Here is a 20788-nt window from a genome sequence, read left to right on the forward strand (position 1 = left end):
TCATGGTTGGGAGTGGACAGAAGTGTCAGGGTGAGAGTGAGCACAGAGAGACCAGCTGTCCAGGTAAGAAATGGCAGCAGCCATGGGTGGGTCTCTCTTGCAGTCTCCATTTCTTCCCATCTGCTATGGTCCTGCTCGTGAATTAATTCCCTCCTGCTTCCTCTTTCTCGTGGCTCTCAGTTTCTGCTCTTTCTCCCAGGTTTCACTTCCCCACACCCAGTGATTGTCCTGGGAGGGAGGACATTGTGAGTGCTGCCATTCCTTTGCCTGTGGGCATGAGAGCTGTTGGTAGCACTGGGTCTGGGTGCCAGGGACCTGAGGCCCTCCCAGCTCAGCGTAGGGGTAGAAATGTGGTTACTCCTCTGGCCTCAGGTCCAAAAGCACACAGGGCTGAGGGAGGAGTGGGGAGGCAGGAGTTCACTATGCAAGAACATGCCAACAAATGGATAGGTATAGAGGTGCTGAGGCCTGGCCCCAAGAGGCAGAGTCACAAGCTAGGACACAGTGACTCGGCTGTAATCGCTGCAGCCCTGCGAGGATGTGGTGTGTGTACTCATGCAGACACACTCACAAGGGGGAAACACGGACGGTGCTCCACACTACACAAACATTCACCTCTCAAAGCCGCCGTGGACACACAGAGACTCCTGCAGGGCCCATAACACATGGGCTGTGTCATTTGGCAGCAGCTACAGCCCACATATACACAGATACAAACAGAGAAAGTGTCAGCCCATCACATAAACACCACCCAGCCTCGGAGCCTCACTGGGACACAACAGGAGCAGAGACTTCAATAGGGACCTGGCACAACACAGTCATATACAAATATATTCCATAGGGTCATGGTCGCAACCACCGCACACCAGACACTGATTCAGTGTCATGCACGCACACGCAGCACGGCATCAGAGCCCGGACAGGAAATGGATCCCCCAACAGTTACCTCCTCCCCCACGGGGTCACAGTCACAAACAGGTCCAGGGTGCATGTCCACGGTCGGACCTGTCACAGTCCTACCAGACACACCCCACACGGAGGTCTGACACGTCACAACCGCACAGACAGCAGGTCGGTCTTACCCACTCAGTCTGACATCCCACACCCTCCACCACACACGCACAACTCCAGCTTGGGGAGTCCCACAGGGCCCCATAGACTGCAGCGACCCTGTCACGCCCAGACACACTGTCACACCCAGGGTCCCAGACGGAGCAGACACACCCCCAGGGTGGCAGACGCGGCCCTCACATGCCCAGCCCCAGCTCGTGCCTCGGCCTGAGGACAAGTGCTGGCTGCACACTCGCGGTGTGGTCGGCCTGCCCGACACGCCCTCGTGACACACCCCGCCCACCTGCCCCGGGCTGCCGGATGAGCTGGCAGAGCCCCACAGGGTGGGGAGGGGAAACTGTGGGCTCAGCACCTTCTCCTGGCCGCGTGCGCACTGCCCCTGCCCTGCCACCCTGGCACCCAGGCCCGATGGGTGGCTTAGCCCCGTCAGGACAAGTCTGCCCCCGCCCGTGGCTGACCGCAGGGGCAGGGCAGGGGGTTTGGGGCTTCCCGCTCCCTTCCCCTGCCCCACCCCTGCCTCTGCAGGCAGCCGGGGCCACGGAGGGAAGTTGTGGGGGGAGCCTGGGTTCCGGCTGGAGCCCCAGCTTCCTGTGCAGCCCCCGTGGGGCAGGAAGCCGCTGGGGGAGGCCAGCTCAGGCCTTCCTGCCCCCTCCCCCCGGCCCCCAAGACGGGCCTGGGACCCGGGTCGGCGAGGTGGTGTGGGAAGGTTGGGGGGTGAAAGCAAGCCCCTTCCCCCTCAATCTCTGGATATGCAGTGTTTGAGGTTCCAGTGTGGATTTATGTGTGTTCAGGACCTTATTGTGTGTGTGTGATTCCAAGCTTTGTGGTGTGAGTTGCATCTGGCATTGGTGTTCTGGGGGCCCGTGAGCTGTTTGGTATGGATGGTCTTGTCTGTGTGTGTCCCCAGCACGTGTTCGCGCCGTGTGTTTGTGGCTGCGCTGCATTTCTGGGGTGTGCGTCTGCGTTTTGTATTTCTGCTGGGCAAGCTGTTGTATTTTCTGTGGGTTTTATGCTCTGGCACTGTTTGATTCTCCAAGTCGGCCATGTATCTGGGGCATATTGTGTCTGATATTTTTCTCAACATCTTCACTGTTCTGGGTGTAAATTTGTGCATTTTTTAGTGTAAGTTTGACTTGAAATGTGGTGTTTTCTGCATATGTTAATCGATCTGTGAGTGATGTTTTTCCAGGAGAGGGGAGTGTGTGTGTAAGAGTGTGTGTAAGATGGGGTCTTGCTCTGTCGCCCAGGCAGGAGTGCAATGGCACGATGTTGGCTCACTGCAAGCTCCGCCTCCCAGGCTCAAGAGATTCTCCTGCCTCAGCCTCCTGAGTAGATGTGATTACAGGCACCCACCACCACACCTGGCTAATTTTTGTATTTTTAGTAGAGATAGGGTTTTACCATGTTGGCTGGGCTGATCTCGAACTCCTGACCTTGTAATCCACCCACCTCGGCCTCCCAAAGTGCTGAGACACAGGCCTGAGCCATCGCGCCCGGCCATGTATGTTTCTTACATATGAGGTGGGTGAGTTGTGAGTTGTTCCCGGGTTGCACTGTGATCAGTGCGTGTGTCACTGGTATTCTGAGCATGCTTGTCTACGTGGTGTGCATCCAGCATGCTTCCTGTGGTTCTCGGTGTGTGTGTGTGAGGGAGGGCTGTACTTCGGGGCTGTGTGTGTTCGTCTCAGGGACTGGTGTTCCCAGCTGTGGGTGCTGTGAGCAGGTGCTAAGTGGTGTCTGCGTGCTGCGTTCCCACATGTAGGCTGGTGACTGCAGTGTGTGTTTTGTGGGTCTGTTTTGCATCACCGTTGAGGGCATTTCGCGTTCTCAGGTTCTCAGCAGGGGTGGATGTGTGTTCTCAAGTGGTTGCGAGTGTGGGTCCACATTGTGTGCTGGTGTTTTCAGGGGAGGGGAACGGGGTACATCCATGAAGCCGCCTGTGTCGTGAGCGGCCAGTGCCTGTTGGCCTCCATACCCAGCGCAGGCTGTGTCTGTGGCGCGTCCCCTTGCCGGCTGGTGCCACGCTGGCTCGGAGCTGGCTGTGGCAGCAGGCAAGGCAGGGCAGGGCAGGGGCTGTGGTGGGCACTGGACCCACGCCCAGCCTCGGTATAAATATCCCAGGCTGCCGGCGGCTGTGTTTGCTGTGTTTACTCGGCCTCAGCCCCGGCTCGGGGGCGGCAGCAGCCCAGCAGGTCCTGGGGGCGGGGGTGACCAGGCCACAGCACAGACATTTCCTTCTGGCCAGACAGGCCCCGCAATCTTGCTGCCCCCTCCTGCACCCTTTCTGGGTGGGCAAGAGGCGGTGACCCCTCATTCTGGATTTCCAGGGGCTGCCAGTGAGGCTCTGACCTGGATATCCCAGCTGGGCTTCCCAGAGTGTGGGAGACAGAGGAGATGGGGGGCGCGGGGGGGGGGCAGGCCAAGACACACAGCAGGGAGAGGGAAAGGGCAAAGTGAGGGGAGGACAGAGCCCCCCAGAGGGAGGCTCCAGCAGAGAAAGGGACGGGGAAACGAGGTGACAGGAGCTGAGAATGAGATGGAGAATGGCTGGGGACATGGAGTGGAAAAGGTAGGGAGGAGAGGGAGGGAGGGAGGGAGGGAGGGAGAGGCATGGGAAAAACAACGGAGGAGAGGGAGGAGAGACGGAAAGTCACGGGGAGACACCGACAGCCAGAGGTGCGGAGAAGAACGAGAAGACAGAGTAGTGGTGGCAAGGGAGGAAGGCAGAGGGCTGGAAAGAAATGCAGAGAAGCAGGGAGAAGGGACTAGGGACAGAGGGATGGAGTGACTGGAGCTGGAGGGGGACAGTGCAGGGAGGCAGCTCACTTTGGCAGGACGTGTGGAGGTGTCAGACGTGGGGGGCGGGGTGGCGGCCAGGCCAGCGAAGGAGGCCAGGGCCTGTCAGACGGACAGGAGACACGGGGGTGGGGGCCGGATGCCCACCTAGGGGCTCTCTCCCAGCGGGGCCCGCCCTCCCTGACTCAGCCTTTCCGCCTATCCCGACCCCAGGAGAACTGGGAGGGGGATGGGAGGTACCCGCCCTGGGGGCCCACCACCCCCAGGTCTCAGAGGCAGTGACCAGGGGGTGTGTCTCCCGCCATCCCTGCCCCACTCTGTCTCCACCTCTCTTCCTGTCTCCCCATCTAATCCCTGTCCCTGGGACCGGCTCCACCTCTGTCTGTCAGCTAGACGCTCACGTCTTGACCATCTGACTAACCCTAATTCTGACTCAATTTGTGTCTGTCATTGCTTTTTAAAAACCTACACAACAAATTTACGTATTGCAAAGTATATCGTAAACAAATTTAATGACCAAGTGATACACTGGTCAAAAATGTGCCTATCACCAAGGGCTGACACCTTTCCTGTGGCCCAGGCCCTCTGCTCTTACAAATGGGGCACAAATACAGGCAGGTAAGAGACACAGCTCTCATCTTGCACTCTTGGCTTTCCTAGAGGTATGACCCCAAGGTCCTGGAGTCTAGCTGCTGCTTCGTCCTCTGGGAAATAGAGGAGTGACACTGACAGTGCCTAGCGCATAGCACTGCTGGGACAACGCAGTGATTCGGGGATTGATCTCTGTATCAAGTTGACTGGATCCCGTCTGTGTGCGGGACAGTGGCTAGCACAGAACGTTTGTTAGGCCCACCCGCCATCTGACCCTTCTCAAACCTTCCTGAGGACATCTGCGTGCACACTTGTCCCTCCAATGCTGTCCCACTCTGGATGGCCCTGACACCTGACAGGCCAGACAGCTGAGTGGTTTCTAGGACCTTCGTGATTCCAGGCCTGGGTTCCTGTTTCATTTCTGCCTCTGATGGCTGAGTGCCCTTGAGGAAGCAACATCTTTCCGGGCCTCCCTTGACCCATTTCACTAGTTCACAGGGCTGTCTGAGGATCCAACCTGGTGTCAGGCACTTAGCTCAGGCCTGGCAGAGGACAGAAGCGCTCGGTAGCAGAGGCTTTCATTCTTTAATAGGTGCTCTGAACATCTTGTCTGCCTCCGTCCAGCTCTCACTTTCTCTGTCTGGCTCTAATTCTGGTTGACCCAGACGGCATAGCTGAGGCTCAGAGGTCAGGAAATGTGGGCTCCAGGAGGCAGTTTTGAGGGTCCTTCAGGCTCAGCCACGGCAGGATACCACCATTCCATCTCAGAGGCATAAGGAGTCCCTAGGCCCCGTCTTGCTGACCCTTGGCCTGTGTGCCCCCTCAACAGTGGCCAGGCCCTTCTGTATGTGTGTCTGCTGGGGGAGCAGGAGCTGGGTGTGGGGGCATGGGAAGGCGGGACGCCTGGGTTCCCACAGGCACGGTGGCTGAGTCACCAGGCGGCCATCTGGCTCCCATTAGCCCAGGGCGGCAGGGGGCTCCATGGGGCGGGCCCTGTGGCCAGCTGGGGGCAGGGACGCTGGGGCAGGCTGTGTGTGGGATGACTCAGGACCCATGATAACAGCCTGTGCGCATTTGGGGAGTGTAAACAACAGAGGGAGAGGAAGGCGGATGAAGGGAAAATTGTGGTTGGGCAGAGGGGGGCTGGTGGGGCTGAGAGGGGTAGAGTCCCTCTCCCTCTACACTCAAGCTGGCAGGCCCCGTGATCCCCAGCCTGGGTCCTGGGGAGAGAAGAGAGCTGCCCCCAGCCTCCCTGCCTGGGGTCTCCTCCCTCCCCTGGGGCTGCATTACTCAGTGGTCAGGGTTCTGCTGCGTATAGCAGCCAGGTTTGAGGGAAGGGGGAAGAAGGGGCCCAGAGCCTGGAGCAGGGGATCAAAACCCAGAGATAAAGGCTGAGAGACAGATAGAGAGGGACAGTGACAGCAGAGGCCTAGAGAGGTGGAAATGTACAAGTAGAAAGAAGAGACCCAGAGTGAGGCAGGAAACATGGGAACCTAACAGAAGCAAGGAGGCTCTGAGTGTGAGACACAAGGCAGACATAAACAGAGAGGGGGAGACAGACAGCATGGGAGGCAGCCGTGCTGGGGCCCAGGGGTCAGCGCCGGAACCAAACTGGCCACTTCCAGCCACGAAAGGCCCTGCCAGCTGGCCTCCGGCAAGGGGAGGACTTTTACCTTGGGCCCTGCGGTGGAGACAGAGCCTAAGGCAGAGAGAGAAGGGGAGAAAGGGAGAGACAGCCAGCCAGAGCACTGGAAAGAGGGAGCGGGGGTAGGGAGAGAGACAGAAAGAGACAGAAAGAAGGCCAGACAGACACCAAGAGAGGCAGGAGACAGGGTGGGAGACAGGAGAAAGATAGGGAACCCCAGAAACAGAAGGGGTGGGGGTTGTCTGAGATAAGACTAGACCCAGTGAGATGGTGGTGTGCGTGGATTGTGGGGCGCTGCCCTGGTGTCCCCCTAGAGAAAGGGTCACTGAGCCGGCCTGGAATCAGCTGCCTTGCTGGGGTCAGGGATGGGGCAGGCAGTGGGAAGGGTGGCAGCCATCAGTCCCCATCCAGCTCTGGGCTGGGCGCGTCCTCAGGTTCTTCCTCATCGAAGTACCTCTCTTCCTCATCCCGTGCCACGATGTCCAGGTTGTCAAAATCGGGGTTGTCGTCTACTGTGCTGCAGGGGGAGGAGGCTGTCAAGGACTGGGTCTTTCTGGGACCCTGGGATGCCCAGGTCAAAGGCCTGGGGCACCCTGATGTCAAAGGACATGTGCCGTCAGAGCTGACCCTCCCAAGGGGGATGGTGTTTAAAATTCTCAGGGTTTAAAACTCAAGGAAACATTTTCCAAATCAGAGTTTGCACAAAAACTCTGGGCTGGGCATGGTGGCTCATGCCTGCAATCCCAGCACTATGGGAGGCCAAGGCAGGAAGATGGCTTGAGCCCACCAGTTGGAGCCTTGGGCAACATAGGGAGACCCTGACTCTACAAAAAAACTGAAAAAGTAGCCAGGCGTGGTGGCAAGCACCTGTAGTCCCAGTTTACTCAGTTGGCTGAGGTGGGAGGCTCATTTCAGGCCAGGAGGTCAAGGCTGCGGTGAGCTATGATCAAACCACCACATTCCAGCCTGGGTGACAAAGGAGACCCTGTCTAAAAAAAATCCCAAAGCTCTAGTTTTTCTTAAAAAGCTGTAAAATGTGGCGACACACGGGCTTACATTCTCAAGCAGGCAGTGGCTCTCAACAGAGAACCACCTGGGGGTGATTTTGCCCCCATGGCATTTTGACATTTTGACATCATCACTGGGGGCTTGCTGCTGCCCTCCAGTGGATAGAGGCTGGGGATCAGCCAGAGCCGACCACAGGCAGGACAGCTGCCCATGCCCTAAGGCAGCAAGTAAACCCAGTAGCACTCACTTGGGTCGCCAAGCCTAGCTTGATCTGGCCACGCAGAGATCTCCTACCCCCTTATGACCCCTTGTGACTGCTCCAGCCCCTTCTGCCCCTCGATGCTGCGGGGGGCTCTGGCATCTACGGTGGCCTCTGCCAGGAATGCTCCTCCCCCCACTTCCTGCAGGCCTTTGCTGTCACCCCCTTAGAGAGGCCTTCCCTAGCCACCCTGTCACTCCCCTCCTGCTGCTTCACTTTTCCTCATGGCCCAATCACCATGAAGTGCTAGAAGATTCTAGATCTTCCTCACTAGAGTGGGACCCCTTTCCAGGCAGGGAAGCCTTTCATTGGTTTTGGTCCCCGCCTTATCCCCAGAGTCTGTGGACATCACAGATGCTCAGCACATGCCAATTGAATGCACAGATGGGGGATGTGTCGGGGCCACTGCTGCCTTCCCGAGGCGATACACTGTGGTCCCTGGCTTGGGAACAGCAGTGATGCCTGCTGACTGAGGGTCCCCGTGGTCCAGGCCCTCTGCTCACCACTTTGCATGCAGGAACTGGGGCTCTGAGCAGGCCTGCCTGGCTGGAAGTGGAGTAGCCAGATTCCATTCAAGAGCTGGGGATCCCAGAATGGGAGGCGGCTCCGGTGACCATGGCTGGGCCCCATGGCAGTGGCAATCACAATTCCCACTTTCCTGATGAGCCCACCTCAGGACGGACGTAGGGTCCGCCTACGTGTGGTCACACATTTCACATGTCATCAGGGCTGGATGTGAAACCAAGGAGGGTCCTCTGCTGCTGGGCCCAGTGTTGGGGACCACAAGGCAAAACTACCTTAAATGACAAAACCAATCTTTGACTGACACATCCCTCTTCTGGGTCCTTTTCCAAAGCAGGTGGCTCACATGTCTCAGCCCTGGGGTGCTACTGGAGAAATGAACAACTGTAACTGGGGGGGCTGCCAGCGCAGGTCCCTCCATGCCGGGCATGAACCCTGCCAGGGGTTACTTCCTGCACCACGAGGAGGTCCAAGGTCAAGCGGAAGAGGCTGGGCTTCCTAGGGAGACTTGGGGGACTTAGGGTAGTAGCCTCTGCCACTTGTCAGGAGGGAAGTGTTTCAGGGTTTCATTGATACTGAGCTGTATGTCATCCCTGCCCACCCCGTGCCTTAGAGGTGAGGAGACTGAGGGTCTGAGATAGACCAGGCTAGTCCAAGGTCACCCAGTCTCTTCCTTTGGCTGTTCAACCACACATCCTGGAACTGTTTTGGGGCCTTCTAGCTCCACGAAGGGAGGCCCCCACAGTTTGGTAAGGGTTCTGCATGTGGCCAAAGGCTGTGGGATGCTGGGATGGGGGATGGGAAGGTGGGGGCACAGGAGCACCTGTAGTCAAAGTCCCCATCCTTGCCATCTAGGAAGCGCTGGTGCATGCGGCTGGTGAACTCCTCTCGCAGGATCAGCCTCTCCTCTGAGTCGGGGACCCAGGCCTCCGAGTCCTTGCCTGACCTCTGGTCTGCAGAGGGAGAGCAGAGGGGGTGTGAATGTGGGTGCACTCGGGCAGGCACTGAACAGAGTCCACAGAGAGCTGCTGCTCCTGCGCCAGCCTTGTGCTGGGTGGCTCTGGGAACACAGCAGTGACAGAGATGGCCCCGGTCCCTGCCCTTCAGGGACACACATAAAACACATGACGATACAGTGACCGTATTCTCAGGTCAGGATCTGAGACCTGAAGGGTGGGAGGAGAGGCATTCCTGGCAGACGGAACGGCCTGAGCAGACCTGGAGGCGAGGGGTCATTTGGTGTCTTGGAGTGGGTGATGGGGATGTTGCAGCGGTTGGAATGGCACACAGGGAGAGAGTCAGGCCAGGCAGAGGAGGGACACAATGTCGGCTTTTGCAGGTTAGGGGCCCAGCCTGCTGCCATGAGGTGGAGACAGACAAGCCTGGGGCTGGGGTGTCTGGAATCTGGGGTCTCCCTGCTACCGGCCCTCACCTTCCTCATCACTGTCCTCCTCCTCTTCTTCTTCCTCCAAGCAGGCCTCCTCCTCCTCCTGCTGTTGGAGCAGACGCTGCTGTAGCTCCCGCTCCTCATAGGACTGAAGCAGCAAGTTGGAGAGTGGGCAGGCAGGTCTCCCGGGGGACCCGGGCTTAGGGGGCTGGTGGGTTGGGGTGCGGGCACTGAGCTCCTCCTGGGTGAGGTACTGCCCGATGTACTGCTCATATAGCAGGGGGGCCCGGAACCGCATCTGCTCATCACTGAAGTACTCGCCCCCTGCAGAGGAAAGACAGGGTGGGCATGGGGTAAGCAACTGAGCAGACGTGTCCACGTAGGTATGCGTGTGATCATGCTTGTGGGATGATGTGCACACACCCAAAAACACAGGCAAATATGCAGGCACCTGAGGTGTGCGCGAGTACTCATGCAGGCGCCTGAGGCCATGCGCGCAAGCACTCATGCAGGCACCTGAGGTCATGTGCACATGAATACTCGTGCAGGCGCCCGTGTGTGTGTGTGTGGCCCCGCCTGTATCTTCCTGTGTATTCATGCATCCAAGCATGTGTGTGCACAGGCAGACCTGGCTACATCCTGGCCTCTGAGGCTCCGATGGTCTGGAGCTTGTGTACAACCATGTCAAGGCACGAGGCGCAAGCTCCTGCCCATGGATGTGTGCATGGCCCATGACACACACATCTCCCGTGAGGCCCAGCATATGCCCATGGACACCTGTCTGTCTGGGTGTCAGCATGCAGGACAATGCAGCAGAGGTTGTGTGTCTCTAGGTTGTGTGACTGTTTGTGGGGCCCCAGTCTGGCTGGCAGTGGACACGCCTGCACTGTGAAGCATGTATGTGCATACATCCACATGGATCTGGCATGTATGTGCAAGGGATCAGGTCAGGTGGGGCATCTGCCTGTGTGAGTATCCCTGAGAAAGCCAGGCCCTCCTGGTGGTGCTCTCTCAAGTGCTCCTCTCTGCAGCAACCCCTTGGTTGGGCCTGGCTTCCCCACTGCCCCAAAACCTGGGTTCCTTGCATCAACCCTGGCTGCCTGTTCCTGCAGGAGCGACTCTGTCCCTCAGATAACAGTTAAACTTGCCCTGGTCCCTGCCCTCCACTGGTCCTAGCCCTGTCTTCAGAGCCCAGGGCAAAAAAACTGCTCAGACTCCTGGCCTCTGCAGCACTGTAGGCTGTGACTGTCCCTGTCCTGCTCAGCTTCCCCACTCCTGCCAGCTTTCTTAACACCAGCTGTTTCTGGCATCCTCTAGCAGATTCAGTTTTTTGAGATGGAGTCTCACTCTGATGCCCAGGCTGTAGTATAGTGGCATAATCTCCGCTAACTGCAACCTTCGCCTCCCGGGTTCAAGTGATTCTTCTGCCTCAGCCTCCTGAGTAGCTGGGATTACAGGCACCTGCCACAGGGCCCGGCTAATTTTTTTTGTATGTTTAGTAGAGACGGGGTTTCACCATGTTGGCCAGGCTGGTCTTGAACTCCTTATCTCAAGTGATCCACCTGCCTCGGCCTCCCAGAGTGCTGGGATTACAGGCGTGAACACAGTGCCCAGCCTCTAGCAGATTCAGTTTCTATCCCTCCTTCACTCCAACTTGGATTATCACCCACCCTGGCTCTGGATCTCTCTCCATCTCTTCCTTTATCTCCATCTTTCTATCTTTCCTGCTTTTCTCAGTTTCTGTCACCCACCCCCACCTCATTCACCTTCCTTCGTTTTTTTTTTTTTTTTTTTTTTGGCAACCTCCACCTCCCAGATTCATGTGATTCTCCTGCCTCAGCCTCCCAAGTAACTGGAATTACAGTTGCCTGCCACCACGCCTGGCTAATTTTTTTGTATTTTTAGTAGAGATGGGGTTTCACCATGTTGGCCAGGCTACTCTGGAACTCCTGACCTCAGGTCCACCCCCACCTCGTCCTCCCAAAGAGCTGGGATTACAGGCTTGAGCGACCGTTCCCCCGGCCCATCTTCCTTCTTTCTTCATCCTCATTTCCACATCTGTGTTTCACTTTTTTTTTTTTTTTTGAGACAAGGTCTGGCTTTATTGCCCAGGATAGAGCTTAGTGGTGGGATCTCAGCTCACACAACTTCTACCTCCCAGGTTCAAGCAATTCTCCCATCTCAGCCTGTGGAGTAGCTAGGGCGCCACCACACCCAGCTAACTTTTGTATTTTTTATAGAGACAGCATTTCGCCATGTTGCCCAGGCTAGTCTTGAACTCATGAGCTCAAGTAATCTGCCTGCCTTGGCCTCCCAAAGTGCTGAGATTACAGGCATAAGCCACTGTGCCCAGCCTCTCACCCTCTCTATAACTTGTGCCTTCTCCCTAATGACAACTTAACTCACTCTCTGCTTCATTCACTCTCATCTTTTTAACTTTGGTTCTGGTGTTGTGGTCACAAGGATGCTTTAATTATGTCATGGTCAAAAAGCTATCTTTTTTTTCCTTCATGGTTTTCACAGTGTGTCTTGTTCACAAGGCTTCTGTGTCCCTAAGGTCATGCACATACTCCTTTTGGTTTCCCCTGATGCCTTTGTATATGGTATGAGGTAGGGATCTCATGTTTTGTTCCTTAGGTATGAACAATTATCACAGCACTGTATACTGTGTCCTCAGCCTACCAATCTGAAATGCCACTTCTGTCATCACTAAATTCTGATCTATTCTCATTGTCTGTCCTATTCTCTTCCCTGGACCCCATCTCTCCACCTTACTTTACATTTCTGTCTCAGTCTCTTCCTGTGTCCCTGTCTCTGTCTCAAAACTTCTCTCCCAGGACCCCTATCTCTGCTCTTGTATTCTTTTCTCTAATTCCCTCTGCCTCAGTCTCCCCTCCCTCCCCATCTGTGCCCACTCTCGCCCATCTGGCCCCCACACCTTGGATCAGCTCTCGCAGGGCAGCATAGCGCCGGTTACGCAGGCGGGTACGCAGGGTGCGGGGCCGGGCAGTGCCCTGCCGGGCCACCTCAGCACAGTAGAAGTCTGCACGGTGGTCGCCACGCACGTGGCCAAAGCAGGCCAGGTGCTCCTCACGGAGGCCTGTGCGGAAGCGCTCCAGGAACACCAGTGGCTTCTCGTGGTACAGCTGGGCCAGGATGGCCACTTTCTCACGCTCTGTCAGATCGGGTTCACCCTGCTGCTGGCTGCAAACAGGCAGGCGGCTGGCGGCTACAGCGTGTAGCATGGCACTCACCGCTGCATTTTCAGCCCCGGAGGTGTCACTGTCCAGGGCCACTGGTGTTGCCTCAGCTGCTTCCACTTTGTCCTGGGGTTTAGATGGGACTGGTGTCTGGCTCAGCTCACCCCAGTGCCCAGGTCCAGGCTCTGTGCAGCCTGAGGAAAGGAGAGATTTGTTAGTTCAGAGATGGGAGTGTGGGAAGGAACTGGGGGCTTAGTCACTCACTCAGCTCACATTTACTGGGCACTGACTATATTCTGGGCACTGTTCTGGGCACTAGAGAAACCACAGTGAGCAAAAGTTGACATTTTAGTAGGGGACACAAACAATTAGCAACATAATTACCGAAAACATAATGTGTTAGGTGTTTCCGGGAGTTATGCGGAAAAATAAAGAGGGAAGGACGTGGAGGAGGCTGCAATTTTATTTTCCAGACAGGTCTTGCTCTGTCACCCAGGCTGGAGTGTAGGGTGCAATCACGACTCACTGCAGCCTTGACCTCCTGGGCTTGAGAGATCATCCCACCTCAGTCTCCCATGTAGCTAGGCCCACAGGCACATACCACCATGCCTGGGTAATTTTTAAATTTTTTGTAGAGACAGGGTATTGACATGTTACTCAGGCTGGTCTCAAACTCCTGGGCTCCAGCAATCCTCCTGCCTTGGCCTCCCAAAGTGCTGGGGATTACAGGCATAAGCCACTGTGACTGGCCTATTTTTATTTTTATTTTTAGAGATAAGGCCTTGTTCCATTGCCAGGCTGGAGTTCAATGGCGCAACCATGGTTCACTGTAAGCTTGAACTCCTGGGCTTGAGCAATCCTCCCACCTCAGCCTCCTGAGCAGCCAGGACTATAGACATGCACTGCTATACTCAGTTAATCTTTAATTTTTTTCTTTTTCTTTTTCTTTTTTTTTGGAAAGGGAGTCTTGGTCTGTCGCCTAGGCTAGAGTGCAGTGGCGTGATCTCGGCTCAGTGGCGTGAACCTTCCTCCCGGGTTTAGGCCATTCTCCTGCCTCAGCCTCCCAAGTAGCTGGGACTACAGGCGCCCGCCACCATGCCCGGCTAATGTTTTGTATTTTTTTTTTAGTAGAGATGGGGTTTCACCATGTTAGCAAGGATGGTCTTGATCTCCTGACCTCGTGATCCGCCCGCCTTGGCCTTCCAAAGTGCTGGGATTACAGAAGTGAGCCATCGTGCCCGGCCTTTTTTTTTTTTTTTTTTTTTTTGAGATGGAGTTTTGCTCTTGTTGCCCAGACTAGAGTGCAATAGTGTGGTATCTGCCCACTGCAACTGCCGCCTTCTGGGTTCAAGTGATTCTGGTTGGTGCCTCAGCCTCCCAAGTAGCTGGAATTACAGGTATGCTCCACAATGCCTGGCTAATTTTTGTATTTTTAGTAGAGATGGGCTTTTGCTATGTTGGTTAGGCTGGTCTCCAACTCCTGACCGCAGGTGATCCACCCTCCTTCGCCCCCCAAAGTGCTGGAATTACAGGCGTGTGCCACCTCTCCCTGCCAATCTTTTTTTTTTTTTTTTTTTTTTTTGAGACGGAGTCTTGCTCTTTCGCCCAGGCTGGGGTGCGGTGGAGCAATCTCGACTCACTGTAACCTCCACCTCCCAGGTTCAAGCAATTCTGTGCCTCAGCCTCCCGAGCAGCTGGGATTACAGGTGCCTGCCATCATGCCCGGCTAATTTTTATATTTTTAGTAGAGACGGGGTTTCACTATCTTGGCCATGCCAGTCTCGGACTCCTGACTTTGTGATCCACCCGCCTTGGCCTCTTAAAGTGCTGGGATTACAGGCGTGAGCCACTGTGCCCGGCCTACACCCTGCCAATCTTTAAATTAAAAAAAAAAAAAAAGTTTCAGTAGAGACAAGGTCTCACTAGGTTGCCCAGAATGGTCTCAATCTCTTAAGCTCAGGCGATCCTCCCACCTCGACCTTCCAAAGTGCTGGAATTACAGGCGTGTACCACTGGACCCGGCCTAATTTTAATTTTTTTTGGTAGAGACAGGGTCTTACTGTGTTGCCCAGGCTGGTCTTGAACTCCTGGCCTCAAGTGATCCTCCTGCCTCAGCCTTCCAAAGTGCCGAGATTACAGTGTAAACCACCATGCCTGGCCAAGGCTGCAATTTTAAATGGAAGGCTCAGAGAAGGCTTTGCCAAAAAAGTGACATTTGATTAGAGACCTCAGGTGGTGAGGGATTACGCCATGAGATCTCTTGAAAAAGAGAATTCCAGGCAGAGGGAACAATTACTACAATGGCCCTGAGGCCTGACTTATTGATCCACTCAATTCTTTAAATCGTTAATTCACTCTCTCATGTATTCATGCATTCACCCAACCACTCTTTAGTAACTCTAAATTTTAGGCCGGGTGCGGTGGCTCACGCCTGTAATCCCAGCACTTTGGGAGGCTGTGGCAGATGGATCACCTGAGGTCAGGAGTTCGAGACCAGCCTGACTAACTTGGACAAACTGTGTCTCTACTAAGAATACAAAATTAGCCGGGCATGGTGGCACATGTCTGTAATCCCAACTACTCAGGAGGCTGAGGCAGGAGAATAGCTTGAACCCAGGAGGCAGAGGTGGCAGTGAGCCAAGATTGCGCCATTGCACTCCAGCCTGGGCAACAAGAGCAAAACTCTAACAAAACAAAGCCAAACAAACAAACAAAAAACTGTAAATCTCTGAGAAGCCCTAAGTCAGGCAATGCTGAGGATCCATAGGATGAATCCAGTCCAGCTCCTGCCCTCAGGGAGCACCCAGTCTGATATAGGAGATAGTCAGGATCAACGATAATACAGGCAAAGAAAACAGGAAGCTGGCTGGGTACTGTGGCTCACGCCTGTAATCCAGCACTTTGGGAGGCCAAGGTGGGCAGATTACTTGAGGCCACAGATTCGAGACCAGCCTGGCCAACACGGTGAAACCCTGTCTCTACTAAAAATACAAAAATCAGCTGGGCATGGTGACAGGTGTCTGTAATCCCTGCTACTCAGGAGGCAGAGGTATAAGAATCGCTTGAACCCAGGAGGTAGAGGTTGCAGTGAGCCGAGATCAGCCATTGCACTCCAGACTGGGTGACAGAGTTAAGACTCTGTCTCAAAAAAATGGAAAGAAAACAGGAAAGTGGAGTGCTGGGCAAACCTTGGTGAGAGCTGTTTCCCAAGAGTGCAGGGAGCAAGCCTGTGGCAAGCAGGAAATACGTGAAGACAGAATATAGAGACAACTCCTTTAGGCAGCGTGGCTGGGTTGGGGAGGAGAGAAGTCACGGGTGACGTTACATGTGTAGTGTGTATCGGGGGGATTTAAATCACTGATGCAGCTGAAGACTGAGCTGGACAAGGGCAGGGGCTGTGGAGGAAGGAACAGGATCATGAGTAAGCGAACTGGAAAGATGTCAGGAGGCTGAGTGGAGAAGCCACGGGGCTGACGTGCTGGGAGGTAAGGGAGGCATCCAGGGGAATGGTCCGACCGCTGCTACACGGGCCTCCAGACTCCTCAGGAGAGAAATGCTGGGCTGGAGACAGAGCTGTGGGTGTCATCAGAGTCAAGACAAGAACCAAAGCCAAGAGAAATGAGAGGTAGGGATGGGGGAGTAGAAGAGGGATAAGAAGAGGGTCCAGGAAAAAGCACTGCACGGATGTGGGGAGGACATGTCTCTGAAGCTAAAAACTGGCTGTGCGGCCGGGCGTGGTGGCTCAAGCCTGTAATCCCAGCACTTTGGGAGGCCGAGACGGGCGGATCCCGAGGTCAGGAGATCGAGACCTTCCTGGCTAACACGGTGAAACCCCGTCTCTACTAAAAATACAAAAACTAGCCGGGCGAGGTGGCGGGCGCCTGTAGTCCCAGCTACTCGGGAGGCTGGGGCAGGAGAATGGCGTAAACCCGGGAGGCGGAGCTTGCAGTGAGCTGAGATCCGGCCACTGCACTCCAGCCCTGGCGACAGAGCGAGACTCCGCCTCAAAAACAAACAAACAAACAAACAAACAAAAAAAACTGGCTGTGCTAAAGATAGCTACATCTTAATCCCTGGAGCCCATTACTGTTACCTTTAAAAAAAGAGGCCAGTTGCAATGGCTCACCCCTATAATCGCAGCACTTTGGGAGGCCGAGGTGGGCAGATCACTTGAGGTCAGGAGCTCAAGACCAGTCTGGCCAACATGGCATGGTGCTCTACCAAAAACACAAAAAAATTAGCCAGGTGTGGTGGCGCACGCCTGTAGTCTCAGGTACTCAGGAGGCTGAGGTAGGAGAATTGCTTGAACTCCGGAGGCAGAGATTGCAGTGAGCTGAGATCATGTACTCCAGCCTGGGCAACAGAGCAAGACTCTGTCTTAAAAAAAAAGAAGGCAATGTCAAAAGGGGAAGCAGAGATTGGAGTGATGTAGCCACAACCCAAGGAATTCCAGAAGCCACCACTGGCTGGAAGAGGCAAGAAATGGGTTTTCTCCCAGAGCCTGTGGGGGAGCACGACCCTGCAGACACCTGGATTTCAGTTCAGCAACACTGACTTCAGTCTTCTGGCCTTGAGAACTATGAGAGAATAAAGTTCTGTTGTTTGAAGCCATGCAGTTTGTGGTACTTTGTTACAGCACCCCTGGGAAACAAAGTCAGGCTGAGAAGGAGCAGCCCGAGAGACAGGCAGGAAATCAGGCATTGTGGTGTTGCAGAAATCAAAGAAAAACATGCAAGAAGGATGGAAGGGTCAACAGCATTTAATTCTAGTCCAGTCTAGTAAGAAAAAATCCTGAATGGGCCGGGTGTGGTGGATCACACCTGTAATCCCAGCACTTTGGAAGGCTGAGGCAGCAGGATCTCTTGAGGTCAGAAGTTCGAGACCAGCCTGGCCAACACAGTGAAACCCCATCTCTACTAAAAATACAAAAAATTAGCTAGGCGTGGTGGCAGGCGCCTGTGATCCCAGCTACTTGGGAGGCTGAGGCATGGGAATCGCTTGAACCTGGGAGGCGGATGTTGCAGTGAGCTGAGATCATGCCACTGCACTCCAGCCTGGGCAACAGAGTGAGACTTTCTCCCCCCCCCAAAAAAAAAAACCAACCTGAATGAGGTGACTGGATTGAACAACATGGAGGAAGTCAGTGGGGACCCTAATCAGAGCAGTTTCTTAGGGGAAAAGTGAGACAGTCATAAGCAGAAGAGGAAATGGAGACCAAGTGTACATGACTCTCTGAAGGAGACAGATGGGGCCAAGAAACAGATTTTTTTCTTTTTCTTTTTTTGAAACAGGGTCTTGTGCTGTTGCCCAGACTGCAGTGCGATAGTGCAAACAAAGCTCACTGCAGCTTCGACCTCCTGGGCTCATGTGATCCTCCTGCCTCAGCCTCCTGCGTAGCTGGGACCACAAGAATGCACCACCAAACCTGGCTAATTGTTTTTTTTTTTTTTGGGGGACAGAGTTTCGCTCTGTTACCCAGTCTGGAGTACAGTGGTGCGATCTCTGCTTACTGCAACCTCTGCCTCCCCCGTTCAAGTGATTCCAGTTGGTGCCTCAGCCTCCTGAGTAGCTGGGATTACAGGCACACACCACGACGACTGGCTAATTTTTGTATTTTTAGTAGAGATGGGGTTGCGAGCTGGTCTCTAACTCCTGACCTGAGGTGATTTTCCTGCCTCGGCCTTCCAAAGTACTGCGATTACAGGTGTGAGCCACCAGGCCCGGCCTTAATTTTTAAACTTTTTTGCAGAGATGGGGTCTGGCTATGCTGCCAGTGCTGGTCTCAAACTCCTGGGCTCAAGTCTCACTGTGTTGCAGAGGTTGGAGTGCAGTGGTGTAATAATCTTAGCTCACTGCAATCTCAAAGGGTTCGAGTGACACTCCCACCTTAGTCTCCGGAGTAGCTTGTCCTAGCTACTCCCTAGCCACTAGGCCTGGCTAATTTTTATTTTTTTTATTTTTTTTATTTTTATTTTTTTTGAGACGGAGTCTTGCTCTGCCGCCCAGGCTGGAGTGCAGTGGCCAGCTCTCAGCTCACTGCAAGCTCCGCCTCCCGGGTTCACGCCATTCTCCTGTCTCAGCCTCCCCAGTAGCTGGGACTACAGGCGCCCGCCTCGTCGCCCGGCTAGTTTTTTGTATTTTTTAGTAGAGACGGGGTTTCACCGTATTAGCCAGGATGGTCTCGATCTCCTGACCTCGTGATCCGCCCGTCTCGGCCTCCCAAAGTGCTGGGATTACAGGCTTGAGCCACCGCGCCCGGCCAATTTTTAAATGTTTGTAGAGATCAGGTTTCTCTCTGTTGCCCAGGCTGATCTCAAACTCCTGGGCTCAAGCAACCCTTCTGCCTTGGCCTCCCCAAGTGCTGGGACTACAAGTGGGAGCCACTGCACCCGGCCTTAAGACTTTTTTTTAGGTTAAATTATTTATCTTTAGAAAATTTCAAACGCACACAAACGTAGAAAGTACAACGACACCTCTCCCCCTACCTCCATATACCAATCATCTCCATCTGGCTTCCACAATTACCAATTCTTGGCCAGTGGTGGTTGAGCCACCCTTCCAACCACACCTCACCCGACCACGAATTACTTTGAAGGTTGTGGGGAAGCACAGAAATTGACTAAGGACTTTGAAAGGAGCCTGGCTGGATTTCGGACTTTGGGGGAAAGGCGAGTTACAAAGAAATGAGGGAATCGTTAGACTGGGATAAGTCAAGTTTGCATGAGGCAGGTAGAAGTTTAGCCTGGAAAAGTAGGAGGATTCGTCTAGAGCAAGGGAAGGCTCAGTTTGGTATAGGGAAGGAGGTAATTTGAAAAGGGCTGGTCTGAGGCAGTGCGGGAATTAGACCGGGATAGAGAGGTTTCTGTTAACTCGAGACTTAGCCTGGTAAGGAAATGAGTTAGTCAGGGACATGGAAAGGATTGGTCTGGAACTGGGAAGAGGTTAATTTAGGGAGGAAGGAATGGAGGTCAGCCCCCGACAAGGGAGGGGATAATCCGGGCAAAGTGGTGAAGAGGGCCGGTAAGGCTGAGGGGGGCGGGTGTCCTCCTAAAGCGAGTCCTCCTTCGCGTTCCTGGGGGAATCATTTCCTAGAGACACCGCAGCCGCACCCACCCGCCGCCTCCGCGTGACCAAGATCTTACCCTTATCGGGTTCCTTCGCCGCCGCCGCAGTCGCCACGGCGTCCATCCTGATTCTCTCGGACTTGTCAACCGCCGGGCGGGCCCCGCACACCAACTTCCGGCCCACGCACGCAAGACACACTTTCGCCTGAGAATGTTCCGGGTCGGGTGCGCCGCTGCGCCCAGGCACCAAAGTTCCGGGCCCAAAGCAGACGTTGCGTTGCTCATGCGTGTCTCTCTCGGGCTCCGCCCTCCGCAGCCAGGAAAGAAAGGGGCTCCCCGGAGAGTGAGAGGCCCTTGACTCTGCTGTCAGTCAGTAGGAACCAGAACCATTGTTCGTTTGTTCACTGCTGTGACTCCAGCTCCCAGCGTACTTAATTTTGGGATGGATGGTTAAACGACTGTCCCCCGGAGCCTGGAGCTGCCATACTCTGAGGGTTCGTGCTCTGGTTTAGACCCCACCTGCTCTTTTCCTTTCTTCACCCCTTCAGGAATTCAGGAATATTTACTAGGCCTTGACTCTTTTTTTTTTTTTTTTTTTTTTTTTTTGAGACAGGGTCTCGCTCTGTCGCCCAGACGAGTGCACGCCACCACAGTTCACTGTAATCTCACATTTTTGTGCTCAAGTGATCCTCCTGCCTCAGCCTTTGGAGTAGTCGGGACTACAGGCGCGCACCACCGCGCCTGGCTAATTTTTAAATTATTTTGCAGAGCCAGGGTCCCACTTCGTTGCCCAGGCGGGTCTCCAACTCCTGGCCTCAAGCAATCCTCCCACTTCGGCCTCTCAAAGTGCTGGGATTACATGCGTGGAGCCACCAGCCTGGCTTACTTCCGTCATCATACCCTGTCTCTGGCTGGCATGAGATGGGTGATGAGATAGAACTTCCCATTTTGTGTTCCCAGGACCTGGAGGAAATCTGCAGGTGTGAAACAAGACAACTGTGGTCCTTATTTCCCTGTGGGATGGGTGGGGCTCTATTTAGGTGTTACCAGCAGAGTAGACAGACATGTCACCAATAACCACTCAGTGGCCAGGGCTTTGATGGATCCAGAGGGCTGAGGGAGCTGCCCACCCCAGGCTGGAGGGTCAAGGAAGGCTTCTTTCTGGGAGGGGACCCTCAAGCTAAGACCTGAAGAACGAGTAGGAGCTGGGTAAGAGGAAGGTAAGGAAGAGTCTTGAGGAGGATA

At 54.7% G+C, this 20788-nt stretch overlaps 1 protein-coding gene across 2 annotated transcripts; it reads right to left on the reverse strand.

Moving 5' to 3' along the window:
• Positions 1-4350: 4350 nt before the first annotated feature.
• On the reverse strand, positions 4351-20119 carry CCDC97 (coiled-coil domain containing 97). Of its 2 annotated transcripts, none has more exons than XM_010380806.2 (5): positions 19622-20119; positions 12218-12673; positions 9325-9603; positions 8716-8845; positions 4351-6620 (listed from the first exon to the last, which is right to left on the reverse strand). In XM_010380806.2, the coding sequence occupies exons 1-5, from the start codon at positions 19665-19667 to the stop codon at positions 6500-6502; spliced, it is 1032 nt and encodes a 343-aa protein (XP_010379108.2). In that variant the 5' UTR covers positions 19668-20119; the 3' UTR covers positions 4351-6499. The 2 variants fall into 2 exon arrangements, with proteins under 2 accessions (XP_010379108.2, XP_030797545.1); XM_030941685.1 differs by having other exon boundaries at positions 6445-6615.
• Between the last annotated feature and the right edge of the window lie 669 nt (positions 20120-20788).

This window comes from Rhinopithecus roxellana, chromosome 12, assembly GCF_007565055.1.
Source record: "Rhinopithecus roxellana isolate Shanxi Qingling chromosome 12, ASM756505v1, whole genome shotgun sequence".
Classification (NCBI taxonomy): Eukaryota; Metazoa; Chordata; class Mammalia; order Primates; family Cercopithecidae; genus Rhinopithecus; species Rhinopithecus roxellana.

What these genes read in the sequence shown, in the direction of transcription:
- CCDC97 (XM_010380806.2), bottom strand. Translation starts at nt 19,667, where the DNA reads ATGGACGCCGTGGCGACTGCGGCGGCGGCGAAGGAACCCGATAAGG. An exon ending in GGCGAAGGAACCCGATAAGG is followed by an intron (nt 12,674 to 19,621) that starts GTAAGATCTTGG and finishes TCCTTTCCTCAG; the next exon opens with GCTGCACAGAGCCTGGACCT. An exon ending in GATGGGGACTTTGACTACAG is followed by an intron (nt 6,621 to 8,715) that starts GTGCTCCTGTGC and finishes CTCCCCCTGCAG; the next exon opens with CACAGTAGACGACAACCCCG.